General features: G+C 36.2%; 1 protein-coding gene across 3 annotated transcripts; it reads left to right on the forward strand.

The window, feature by feature from the left end:
* Positions 1 to 6,593: 6,593 nt before the first annotated feature.
* Positions 6,594 to 12,201, forward strand: LOC125904672 (relaxin-3 receptor 1-like). 3 transcript variants are annotated; one of them, XM_049602250.1, is made up of 3 exons: positions 6,594 to 7,070; positions 8,473 to 8,515; positions 8,623 to 12,201. In XM_049602250.1, exon 3 carries the CDS (start codon positions 8,731 to 8,733, stop codon positions 9,952 to 9,954), a length of 1,224 nt encoding a protein of 407 aa, XP_049458207.1. In that variant the 5' UTR covers positions 6,594 to 7,070; positions 8,473 to 8,515; positions 8,623 to 8,730; the 3' UTR covers positions 9,955 to 12,201. The 3 variants fall into 3 exon arrangements, with proteins under 3 accessions (XP_049458207.1, XP_049458208.1, XP_049458209.1); XM_049602251.1 differs by lacking the exon at positions 8,473 to 8,515; XM_049602252.1 differs by lacking the exon at positions 6,594 to 7,070 and having other exon boundaries at positions 7,084 to 8,515.
* Positions 12,202 to 13,415: the final 1,214 nt, after the last annotated feature.

Here is a 13,415-nt window from a genome sequence, read left to right on the forward strand (position 1 = left end):
AGTATTCTCCTATCCACCTTATTCTTGAGGACACTAGGCCTACTGTAGAAAGGATTATGGGCCCAACTTCCAGTGAGATAGCGGAAGTAGCAGTAAGCTAGTTAGTCCCATAGACTGTCTGTGGTTAGTCCCAGTGGCTACTCTTGGTGGCTAACTGCCAACGCTGGTTCTTTTTGAAAGTAATTTGCCTTCAGTTTAGTAAATACTGATTTATTTTTTAACGAATATTTAACTAATGTTAACTTTTCAAAAATGTCTTTGCGGAGCTCTGGTACCTGTTGCACTGTCCGTGTCTGTAACGACTAACAACCAGTCTAAGCTAATTTTTTTGTCTTCGGCGACTGTGTGTTGAACATGTAACCAGAACAAAAAGGGATTGTTCCCGTTGTGAAAGGCACCACTGATATGAGAAATAAAACCACAAGAGTTTCACGAGGCATAGCAGAAAAGTATTAAATCAGAATTACCAGAAGAGAATGACACCTAGACTGACAGGTCTGTCACTCAACGTCACATGATATCCCTGTCTTTCCCCGTCTGACTTAATTCTCAACCTACATTAGAAAATAAACTTGGCAACATAGCTTGAAATATGTATAGTCATTAGGGGTGAGAATATGTTACTGATTTACTGTTAAAAAAATGGGTAAACTGTGTCGTTAACGTAGACAAGTGGAGGATTAGCTGGGAAACATCACATTAATTCACTTTTCATGGTGCTACAGTTACTGAATGTTGTTAAATGTTTGCCGTATGTGGTATGTCTCTTAATAAGTCATCATAAATCATCTTTAGAAGGAGCAGATGTTTACCTTAAGCTGGCTCGGGCCATGTTAAAGTTTACAACATTTTAACGGAGCAAGACAAGCTAATTGCTAGCGTGCTCTGTAGTTTTCTGTGATCTTTCAACTTGTGGTCATATAATGTCATCATAATGGTTGTATGTTGTTTTTTATATGTTTGTTTTGCTTGTCATTGGTTTGTTTGAAAAAAAAAACAATAAAAAAGAAAACTATAAAAACACCAACTGTCAGCAAGCTTCATTTAACAGATTAACACTTCCACAAATCAGGGCACCGTCCGTTAGCTGGAGGTTCATTTCTTTTCATCCCGTAGCGTTAAAACTTCACTGTCTTCCAATCACAGCGGTGCACCTGGACAGCAGCCCCGTCCTCCTCCCGCACAGTGGCAGCAGTCAATGTTGGGGTTCTGAGTGCCCCAAGAGATAACGTTATTAATGTTCATAAGTAGCGGCCTGTGATCTCTGTATGGACGCGGCCCTTTTTGTGTTCGTAAACAATGATGACGTTTCTTTGTGGGTGGAGCTGAACCGGTGGCAGAAACAGCAGCTGTGTGAGTGCCAAATAAAATGTAAAAAGCACTATAACGTTAATATTTCTTAATCGATTGCAATGACTCATTTTTATATCCATGAATGTATGATCTATATGTAGTGGAAAAAAAAGTTTTGTCACCAGTTAATTACAATCTCAATATTTAGGCTATAATCACGACTGCTCAATGCTCAGTAGAGAAGTGTGTTTTCAGCTTATTTGAATAACTTAAATATATATAATACTAATATAATATAATATAATATAATAGTGAAAAATAAATCATCATAAGAATTGTAAAAACTCCCATTTGTTAAGCATGGATTTGGCTTATTGTCCTTGATAAATAGTTGTGGAGATGTCCCCATATAATATTAATCAATGTGGAAGTACAACTTATCAACGTGCTAGTATGCTAGCTACCTAATACGGAAGTAGCAGTAAGCTAGTTAGTCCCATAACACCTTGATCGTAACAAAGTATATTGACTTTCACCACTGTTTATTTTAGAAAGGCCACCGCAAGAGATCCTATAATATGTGTTTGGATTGGTTCACATCTGCATCCAGGCAGGGAAAGTTAAGGCATCCAATGGCACAAGACAATATTTTTATTCTGGGTATATCAACTGTTTCTCTCTGATGTGCACTGTTTTTCTGCCACCAGTATGTGCATGCAACTGCTGTGGCGTCCACTCAAAATTGTTCTATTCACTGCAGAACCCTTTGTAAAATTTTGGCGGGAACAACTGGCATGGCCTTTACTAAATGGGACCCTTGACCAGATATCTGAATGAAAATGGGTTCTATTGGTGCCCACGAGTCTCCCCTAAACTTGAGAAGGATTGTTCACTGTAGATGATTCGTTCCTTACAATCAATGCAGTCGTTCGAATTAAAGCTGCTGGATGTTTGTCTTTTAAGTAATTCGACAGCATAAAGATAAAAGAATCTGAAATTCAGTTAAGACATTTGGCTTTGGTGTGCTACCTCAAGATTTTCGTTGGCCCGTCTGGCAGCCCCTATGAATAACTTCTGGGGCACAACTGAAGCTAATATTACACTTTTTACTCCACAGCAGTGTTTTTCTTACATTATTGGTTAGGCCTATTACTTTGGCTCCCTTACAGATTCAAATTGATAATCCAAAATATAAATCAACTAATAAACTGATGTATTTTTATTAATTTAATTAATTGGTAAACTATAAAATTGATAAAATTAGCTCCACCTTTGGCAGCTGAAACACCAGTGATGCTTACACATTCATCACTGACTTTAATCCAGTAATATAATGTAGCTTACATCACTCTGAAATGGACCAGTCTGCATTATGAGTAACCTATTTACTTACTTACTTACTTACTTACTTACTAACTTACTTACTTACTTACTTACTTACTTATTTGCTTTTACTTTTACTTACCCAGGTGGCATGATTTTTTTTGGGAGACATACTTGTTTTCAGAATTTTTTATGCAGTAGTACTGCTACTTTTACTTTTTCCACCACTAAAAATAAATTATTTAACATTATTAACATATTTAAATGTAAAAATGTACTCTCAACCTAAACTAGCCAACCTAAAATCCATTCTAAAATCCAATTTTCACCAGCACCACCAACTACAGCTGCAATAACAAACAACCAAAAACTAATACTGAATCTACACCTCTCTGCAACAGTTTCAGTAAAAACTGAATATTCTAACCTTCATGAAGAGATGTGATTTATTGCAGGGCTGCTGTATCAAACTGCACTAGTTTTAGCTTGGTGTATCTAGGGAAACAGCAAGTAATTGCAGATTTTTAATTTGTGTCATCAGGATCACCTGTTTTCATTTTTGATATTCTCAACAATAATATTGTGGCAACAGTATTAAAACCATTTATGAAATGCACAGTAGCAGCAAACACAGTCTCTTTTTGCCAGTCTGTTGAACATAGCTGGTCATAGATGCTGTTTCTGTTTTTGAAATTTGTTTTATGTGTTATGTTTATGTAATTTTTATCTACAAAGGAAGGCTCTGTTATTATATTCCTTCCCTGAGCAACTTCTCCCTCCATCCCACGGGAAATGGGCCCAGGCTGCTTGTTGTTGGGTCAGGCTTTTGTCACCAGAGGGCTCACTTTAAGAGAAAGCACAGGGAACGTGTTGACCTCCTCTGCCTCCTCCTCAGTGAAGTGTTGTATTCTCATTTTGACAAAGGGTGGCGACAAAGCTACATCACTATAGTACATTCCACCTCCACACAGACTTCCCTAATTCCCTAATTCCCCGAGGCACAACTCGGCTGGCATGCTCAGTAATGCACACACCACAGTTGTGTAGCCAGCATGAATCCAATATGTAATCCATTTACAGAAGTGGAACCAGAAGACATACATGACACCACTGACCCAACTGTGTGTTTCAGTTAGCCTGTTTTGTATCTCCCTTTATTAAAGGTAGTTTTTGTTCTCTTTAAATTGGTCGTTGTCAGAGAAATAATGTTTTGTTGCCATTTAAAGTTTTAGGTAAAAGGCCCTTTAGAGCCATATCTTGTCCCTGAATAGCCTGCATCACTAATATGATGTTAGCTTTTACCTTTTTAGTATCCAGTGGTAAAAGAACCATTCATAACTTAGGAGACAAAAAAAAACAAAAAAACAAAAACCCTTACCATCAGAAAAATCTCTGACAGCTTTTTTTCTAATCATATTTTTATGAAAGCAGTGTGTCTTTCTTTCTCATCTATAAATCATAGTAAAGAACAAGACACACCTGACTTGGTTTTACACAAAATCATTAACCAAAAATTTGTGGGAGAGCATTGTTTTCTTGCCGGGAATAGCCATAATTCTATAAAATATTTCCCCATTTCCATACAGGGAACAGTGTAGGCCTACTGATCAAATTTCACATTAAGCATAAAGACTTGAGCATTGTTCCGATCTTCTTGTTTAACTCTCACCTATAAAGTGTTGATTTGAGGCAATATTGAACCTGCCAGTGTGTAGATGCAACAACGATTTTTGTCTGATCAAAGCATCTGTTTATAGTGTTGAAAGTTGAAATCTTTAGGCAGATTTTCTCTTCATCATAGCATAATCAAAACAAAGCAACGGAACAGAGGAAAACATTCAGGTTGGATTTAACATGTAGCACGTTGTTGCCAATGACAACATGAACACTCATGTAGCTGCATGTTTTGTTCAGCTAGTTTATGACAATGGCTCAGATTTGACAGACCAGCATTAATCAACTTCCCCACTCTTCCGCCTATTCCAGGATAATCTCATTTAGTCATTCACTGCTGATGTTCTTTCCACTATCAACGATTTATAATGAAGAGTCATCCCTGCTGCTCAATCTAATCTCAAAGCAATGCCTCAGATATAAATAGAAAAACATGGCTTTGTTACACTTTTATTTAATGTCAGAGTCTTGTAATATTTTCACCTGCATGTAAGGTCCAAGTGTCTTTAACACACACTGTTACCTGTAGCCTCTGTGCAATGACCTGTTAACCCTTTAGTATGAACTCTTTACTCTGGAGAAAGAATTGTAGCATGTGCTCCATTTAATTACTGCAGAGGAAAAGGATAATAAGCTATAACATGCAGTAATGACATTCATAAAATGAGCTGTGTACTGCGCATGCAGGGCAAATCTATTAGACAGAGTCTGGAGTGGGATTGTCTGCACACAGCTCTCAACATGGAGGTGGCTGAGCCGGCCGCTTGCAGCTAGCAGTGCAAACAGTGCTAAAAACAGCAACAGTGCTGACAGTGTTTACTAAGGGGGAGCCAAAGGGTGAGTGTTACATTTCTGCAACATAGTGTCCCACCCCACAGTGGTGGCACAGTGTTGCCACCCGCCCTACGTTATGCATTAGCAATTAGCTAGCCAGTGGGATGCACACACAAAGGAAGCATGACTTTGTTCTCTGCTCAGGATGGCATTACTCCACATTTTTAAATTTAGTTTAGTTGAGCTGAGCTGAGCTTAGTTTAGCATAGTTTGGTTTAGTTTAGCTTAGTATTGTTTAGCACAGTTGGTTTAGTTTAATTTAGTTTACCATAATTTATCTTAGTTCAGCATAGTTTGGTTTATTCATTCATTCATTCATCTTCTAACCCTCTTGAGGGTCGCGGGGAGCCGGAGCCTGGAGCCTATCCCAGCTGACATCGGGCGAGAGGCAGGGTACACCCTGGACAGGTCGCCAGACTATCGCAGGGCTGACACATAGAGACAGACAACCATTCACGCTCACATTCACACCTACGGACAATTTAGAGTTATCAGTTAACCTAGTCCCCAATCTGCATGTCTTTGGACTGTGGGAGGAAGCCGGAGTGCCCGGAGAGAACCCACGCTGACACGGGGAGAACATGCAAACTCCGCACAGGTTCGATCCCACGCCCGGGATCGAACCGGTAATCCTCTTGCTGTGAGGCGAGAGTGCTAACCACCACACTACTGTGCCGCCCTAGTTTGGTTTGGTTTAGTTTAATTTAATTTAGTTTAGTTTAGTTTAGTTTAGCTTAGCTTAGCTTAGCTTAGCTTAGTTTAGCACAGTTTGATTTAGTTTAGTTTAGTTTAGTTTAGTTTAGCTTATCATAGTTTAGCTTAGTTTAAGATAGTTTGGTTTAGTATAATTTAGCTTAGTTTAGTTTAGCTCAGTGTAATTTAGCTTAGTTTAGCATAGTTTGGTTTAGTTTAATTTAGTTTAGTTTTGTTTAGTTTTAGTTTAGCTTAGCTTTGTTTAGTTTAGTTTAGCTTAGCTTAGCTTATCTTATATAAGAAGGGACAGTGCAAATTAACATGGTATAAAAACAAAGAACTATTAAAAAACAACACACACACACACACACACAATAAAACAGGGCATGCAGTTTAAAAGACTTGAACACATAAACAAGAAATGATTTTAAATGATGAAATGATTTTACATAGCAAATAAAACAAAAACAAAAAAAACCCAAACAAACTTTAAAACAGGACTGATTGAATAAGGGTGAGAAATGTGATTTTTGGTTGGAATATAAAAAATGACAGCAGAATAAAAGACCAAAACAAAAATAAACTAGACAAGCACACAATTGGCCCATTTCTTACTTTTTCATGACGTGCTTTACAACCAACTAAAATCAGACAACAATACCAAACCCAACAGTAAAATTCATGTTCTGCTCCATAAAACTGCAGGTATGAGTTGCAGTAAGGAAGAAGGAAGGAGGGTCAAAGTACAACACAATACTAGACAGCACACTGAGAGCACACACTTATTTCAGGGCTTTGTTCAGGTGAGTCGTGATAACTGTGATGTGGCCATTTGAATTTATTCTGTTCCTGTAGCGTCTAAAAAAAGTCAAAATACAAAGAAATGTTGCACAGTTGCTTCAAGAGTGCGAACTGTATCCTCAATTACATGAAGTTATTGGAGTTAAGGTTTACCAATTATATAAAAACTAATAAAAAATATACACCTTTGACATCTGATAAAATGTGACGGGGAGTCATTAAAAAAATGTTTACTATGTCTTTCCATCAGTTGTTTTACAGTCCTCCCATTGCAGGTGTTTTCCAGTCTGAATATGCAGATAGAATAATATGACGGGGTGGAGCATGAATTCAGGGTGGGTGACATTTACATTGTTGTTGTTGTTGTCGTCGTCTGCCCTTCGAGAAAATCCCATGTTGTGCAGCAGAGCAACCTGAACAACCTGAAGGTTTACTTTCTTACTGATATTCAGGTAAGATTTATTTTTCTCCAAATAGCTTAGAAAATGTAGAAATATGACAAATAAGTAAAGTAGATTTTACTGTTGTATGTATGACAATAGTTATTCCAAAAGAAAACTGCTGTTGCAAAGCAAATCACTACTGTATGTGCTCTCTGCATCACTCTGTATCTGTAAAGTAAAATTTAAAGAATTTAGATATGGTTGTATACTTCACTTTTTATCAATCACAAGTTAGAAAAATGGAAACTTTATAGCTCTTAAAGAGAAAAACACCCTATAGCTACTGTATCTGGCACATTTTGCTTAAAAATGTATTGTTGTCTTTCGAGGTGACATCTTTAAATCTTTTTCAAGGGATTTGTGCACATTTCATTTTTTGATGATGAAAACATGCTGACAAACCCACTTTTTAACCAGTAACTTTTACCAGCATTCTTCCTGCCTTTTGCTCCTGAATAACAAGTTTTGGGTTGATACAGCTGCACAGTTAAATGTCAAATGATTGGCAATTTAGTTAATTAAAAATTGGCTTCGAAAGACTTTTTTGTGATTGAAGATTGAAGTAGAAAAATTATCTTCTGGTCTACGGTGATTAATATCCTTAAAAAAAGAAATACCATTTTAGTGAGTGGAAAGTGAAAGACACCTGTATCTTACTATCTGCATTACTCAGATTTAATCAGATTATTAACATTCTTAATGGGTTTTTTTTGTTTGTTTGGATGCTAATCCAGTAAAATGCAAAGGATTTATTATTTATTCCATATTGCATCTAAAGCACATTTTCAAAAGTTTATCCTCTAAATGAGGAACAACATGTGTGCTATCTGGTAGATTATGGCATATATGTCAGGGTTGTGCAGTATGTTACATCAATATCATGATAAGAGAGTACATATCATCTTAGATTTGTAAGTGTTGTCTTTCTGGTTTTAAAAGCTGCATTACAGTAAAGTGATGTAATTTTCTGAACGTACCACACTGTTTTAACTGTTGTATTATTTGCCTTTACCCACTCAGTCATTATATCCACAATACTGATGATTATTTATGAAAAATCTAACTGTGTAAATATTTTGTTAACGCACCAATGGTCAACCCCACAATATCATCACAATTTCAACATCAAAGCATTTGGTAGAGAAAAAAAAGATAGATTTCCTACATTTAACCCAGCCCTTGAAATGTCCAACAAATGAGACATTTATATTGTAGAATACTCAGTCACACACTTGATTATGGTTGGCAGTAAACTTGTATAGATTATTATACATCACATTGATGCAGATTGTATTATGTAGATTTTATTGCATTATAAAAATAGACTCTGGAGGACTGTTGACAGGCTTCTCCACTTCAAAGGCTGAAATTAGTTTAATCACTTCATCTTTTTATTCATGTTTCCTTCCAGAGAAGTTCGATTCTTCGAGATCTAAATTGGATTATCTAACCCTGTGGGTAACACTTAAGTGTAATTTGTTTATCTGACAAGGCTAATGTACTTATTTACTCATAAACTGCAGCGCCTATTATGTAATAATCATTTCCTCTTTCCTTGCAGGGATAGATGACTGTCAGCTAATAAACAGACAACCAGGACTTACATTTTTAGTTGAGTATTGGCACCAGGAGGACTAACCCTCAACAGAATTGCCTTCAGAGCAGCAAAATGTCAAACACTGACTTGGAGAGACTTGAGTTTTTCAACAGTATCCTGAATGGTTGCGGTGTAGGGCCATCCTGTAATAACTCTCTGATTTTCAACAACACATGCTTTGATAATGGGCTGGAGATTTTTGATGATGATGGATCTCCCTGGCTAAGGATAGTCATCTCTGTGGTGTACTTTGTTGTGGCTACAGCCGGAGTGGTGGGGAATTTATTAGTGATGTTCTTGCTGTATTCGACTCACACCATCACAACAGGCACCATCAACTTCTTTGTGTTCAACCTAGCTTTGGCTCATTTGCTGTTCTCCCTAGTCCTGCCATTTTGGGCCATAGACATTGCACTGGACTACAGTTGGCCCTTTGGCCGGGTCATGTGCAAGGCTGTGTCCTTACTCACTGGGCTCAATGTCTTTGCTAGCTGCTTTTTCCTGACAGCTATGAGTTTGACCCGGTACTGCTATGTGGCTACTGCTCTCAAACCCAGCGCCTCCCAGTGCAGTAGATCTTGCACTTCTCCGGTGGCCACAATTTTTATCTGGGCTGGCGCACTCATAGCAGCGGCTCCCCGTGCAGTGTTTGCAGACCTGAAAAATGTAGGCAACGACACAGCATGTCTGCTCCGTTTCCCAGATGGTACAGCCTTGCTTGGAATAAACCAGCTCCTGCGAGTGGTGCTGGGATTTCTGCTGCCCTACGCCACCATAATCCTCTCCTACCTACTTCTGCTGCGCTTCCTCTGTCGGCATAAAGTGAAGGGCAGCAACTCTCGGCGAAAGACTGATATTTCAAAATCTGTGGCAGTGGTAGTGCTTTCATTCTGTGCCTGCTGGTTCCCCTACAATGTCCTCACATTTTGGAGTGTCCTGATCCAACTTGATATTGTTGGTATCAGCCCCTCATTCTACTTGGCTCAAACATACTTTTTCCCTCTGGCCAACTGCTTGGCTTTCGCCAGCAGCTGCTTTAACCCCGTCATCTACTGCCTGGTGAGAAAAGAATACCGTGTTGCCCTCCATAACATGATCTGCAAATTGAGCCTGGCTTTTATGTCCAAGATGCCCTATGGCATTAATTCTGAGGAGGCGTCGGGACAAACTGGGCAACTGGCCATTCCACTCAATAACATGTACAGCGAGACAATCCAAACTGACACACGGAGCTATGCACCTCTGTCAACTCTTCCAGCAGTGGTGTTCACCCTGAAAAGGCACAACCAACACTAACTCTAACTCTTAACATTTTACACCCATACTGTAGTTTTAGGTAACAAGGATGGTATACCTGTCTTTTCCTCTAAGGATGTATGTACAGTATGTATATTTCAGATCAGTTGTTAACAAGCTGCACCTAAGCTTTTGTGGGTCTTGTATCATACAGTTTGAGCTTTGTGAATGGACTGCACTACATGGGTCTTATTCAGTGGAGGCACAATAAAAGCTTTTTAGGTAAATTCATTCACTAATTCACTACAAATTTAACTACAAATTTCTATGTGCAAGATTAGCCTTCTGTTACTTTTCATCTCCATCGTCTTATTATTGTTGTATTATTAACATGAAATACTATTCGAAAGCTTATTATTGTGTAAAACTAATGTACAAATGTCCACTACTGCAGTTTAGAACAAATAACATTGCTGCACTTTATGTCTGGATTGTGGTTGTCACATTTTTGTCATTTATTTGAATAGAAATTAATAAATAAAATATTCCTAACTTGAGCTTTTTACTACTTATTGTGTTTTGCATGTTACCCAGTCCCACAACAGGTTTGCTCCTTATAATGTGCAGCAAAAATTCTATATTTTATACATTATAAATAATCACACTTGTCTAGGGTGGAATGAAAAATATGAAGGAAGATGGAATTGTTGTATATTGCTGCAGTTTAATGACTTTCTACATGAAATCAAAATTTTGTCATGTTAAAAAGTACAAAAAATATAATTTAACATCCAAAATAAAATGAAAGCTACTGTATGACCAATACTGTGAAAACAAAAAATCCCAATCTGCCATTTATTTTTCTGTCTGTGATCCCAGTACACCACAAGATGGTGTTGTTGTCCAACTCAAAAAAACTGAAAGCAGCTTAACCTCATCTGACACACGTTGATTGCAGCACAAATACAACAATAGGTACATAATAAAGTAAAATGAATAAATTATAAGAAATATTTTAAATACAATATAATGATATAGCATGAAAAATAATTAAGTATAGAAGGGCATTTGGTGCCAAAAATTAAAAGATAAAGTGTCTCAGTGATGTGGTTAAAGTGACAGAGATGGGCTAAATAGCAGGAAAGTCGTCAACTGTATGTTAACAATGTAGACAGACTAATATATCACATGATTATGATATGATTAAGTAAAGGTACATAGTGTTTGTCTGTATTGATGTAGAAATGTCATAGAAATAGAATAAACATGTTATCATGATGTAAAAATCAGTGTAACATATTAATGTATGTGTGTAACTTGACTTCTTCTCCAGAGCCTTTGTGCTCCACTGTCTCTTAAGTTAACTCGTATTCAGCGGTGCCTGGATAGCGTGACGTGTGTGGTTGTGCAGCCGTGGTCCTGCCAGATGCCTCCTGCTGCTGCTGCTGCCATCATTAGTCATTAGTCATACTTCTACTGTTATTATACACATATGATTATTGTCACATATGTATACTATCAGATATTAATATATACTTTCAACATATTGTACCACAATAGCCAGAATTATAAATATAATATTATTACTTTCATTAATGTTGTTGTAAGCTATTACCATTACCGTCTGTCCTGCATCTCTCCCTGTCTCCCTCTCTCTCTCTCTCTCTCTCTCTCTTTCTGTGTCATTTTGTCATACGGATTACTGTTAATTTATTAGGTTGATCTGTTCTGTACAACATCTATTGCACGTCTGTCCTTCCTGGAGAGGGATCCCTCCTCAGTTGCTCTTCATGAGGTTTCTAACACATTAATTTTGTAAAACTTTGTCATATTTGTCATATAGTGCATAAATTCTTGAGTTATGGCCAAAAAGAAAAATGTTTTGTGAGGTCCTAGTGAGCTGCATCTTTGATCAGCAAATTCTAATCAGGACATTCTTGAGTCCAAGTAGAAGTCTGATTTGATTTAAATAAAGTCATAGTATAGTATGTAAAATTTCATTTAAAAAGCCACAGTATAGTACACCATAAGATTTCTTAAATTTAACTCTAATTGGCAACTGGGTGGCACTATAACAACAGAAAAATGCTTAAAAATGGCTAAGATGCGACCGATTGTTGTGGCTCCCCCTGTGGCTGAATGTTGTTTGTTTTTCCTAATATTTGGTATGACTAAGTCATGGTATGGTATGCTGTATATAATCACAGAAACTGTCAGTGTGTCATTCTGTCAGTCAGTCATTCTGTCTGTCCCATGTTTGACAAATGATACCATTTTACCACTATTGGTAATGGTACTACTGTACTTTCAATAAAGCAGTCGTACTATCAAATACACAAAAACTCTGTCTGAATACATTGCTCGTCTTAATGGGTTCAGTTGACTATTTAATCTGCAATTTCCTATGACCTGTATCCCAAACACACACCATGTGAAACTGTAAGTAGGCAACTGTGCACTCAAGGGGTATGGACTATTAGTATAGTATATCATAGAATTTCATTTTAAAAAGTCATAGACTAGTATGTGTAAAAATTTCATTCAAAAAAGTCCTTGTATAGTGTGTCAAAAAAAAACATTTCAAAAAAGTCATAGTATAATATATCAAGAAATTTTCATTTTAAAAATTCATAGCATAGTACATCATTAACTTTAATTAAAACAGTCGTGATACAGTATGTCATAAAATTTCATTAAAACAATCATTGTATCGTATGTCACAAGTTTCATATAAAAATAGTCATAGTATAGTATGTCAAAAAAAATCCTTAAAAAAAGTCATAGTATAGTATGTCAAAAAAATTCATTGAAAAAAGTTGTAGTATAGTATGTCATAAAAGTTTATTTAAAAAAAGTTATAGCATAGTATGTCAAAGTTTCATGAAAAAAAGCCTTAGTATAGTACATTATGGAATTTTCATAGTATAGTGTGTCAAAACATTTCATTTAATAAAAGTCATAGTATAATATATCAAGAAAATTTCATTTTAAAAAGTAATAGTACAGTGTCATAAAATTTCAGTGAAACAGTCACAGTATAGTGTGTCAAAATTTGATTTAAAAAAAGCCATAGTAAAGTTTATCATGACATTTCCTTAAAATGGTCATTGTATTGTATGGCAAAAAAAATTCATTTAAAAAAAGTCATAGTATGGTATGTCAAAAAATTCCTTTAAAAAAGTAATATAGTATATAGTAATATATTAGTAATATATTAATATAGTATGTCATAAGATTTTATTTTAAAAAGTCATAGTATAGTATGTCAAATACCATTTAAAAAAAGCCATAGAATAGTACACTGTAAAATTTCCTCAAAAAATATAGTAGCATAGCATGTCATAAAATTTCGTTGAAAAAAAAAAAATGTTTAAGAGTCATTAGTATAGTATTTCAAATTTCATTTTAATAGCCATAGTATAGTACATCATGAAATTTCCTTAAAAAAAATCATAGTGTAGAATGTCATGGAATTCCCTTTAAAAAAAAAGTATTTAAAAAAAAAATCCTTTGAAAAAAAG

This window comes from Epinephelus fuscoguttatus, linkage group LG17 (assembly GCF_011397635.1).
Source record: "Epinephelus fuscoguttatus linkage group LG17, E.fuscoguttatus.final_Chr_v1".
NCBI classification, from domain to species: Eukaryota; Metazoa; Chordata; class Actinopteri; order Perciformes; family Serranidae; genus Epinephelus; species Epinephelus fuscoguttatus.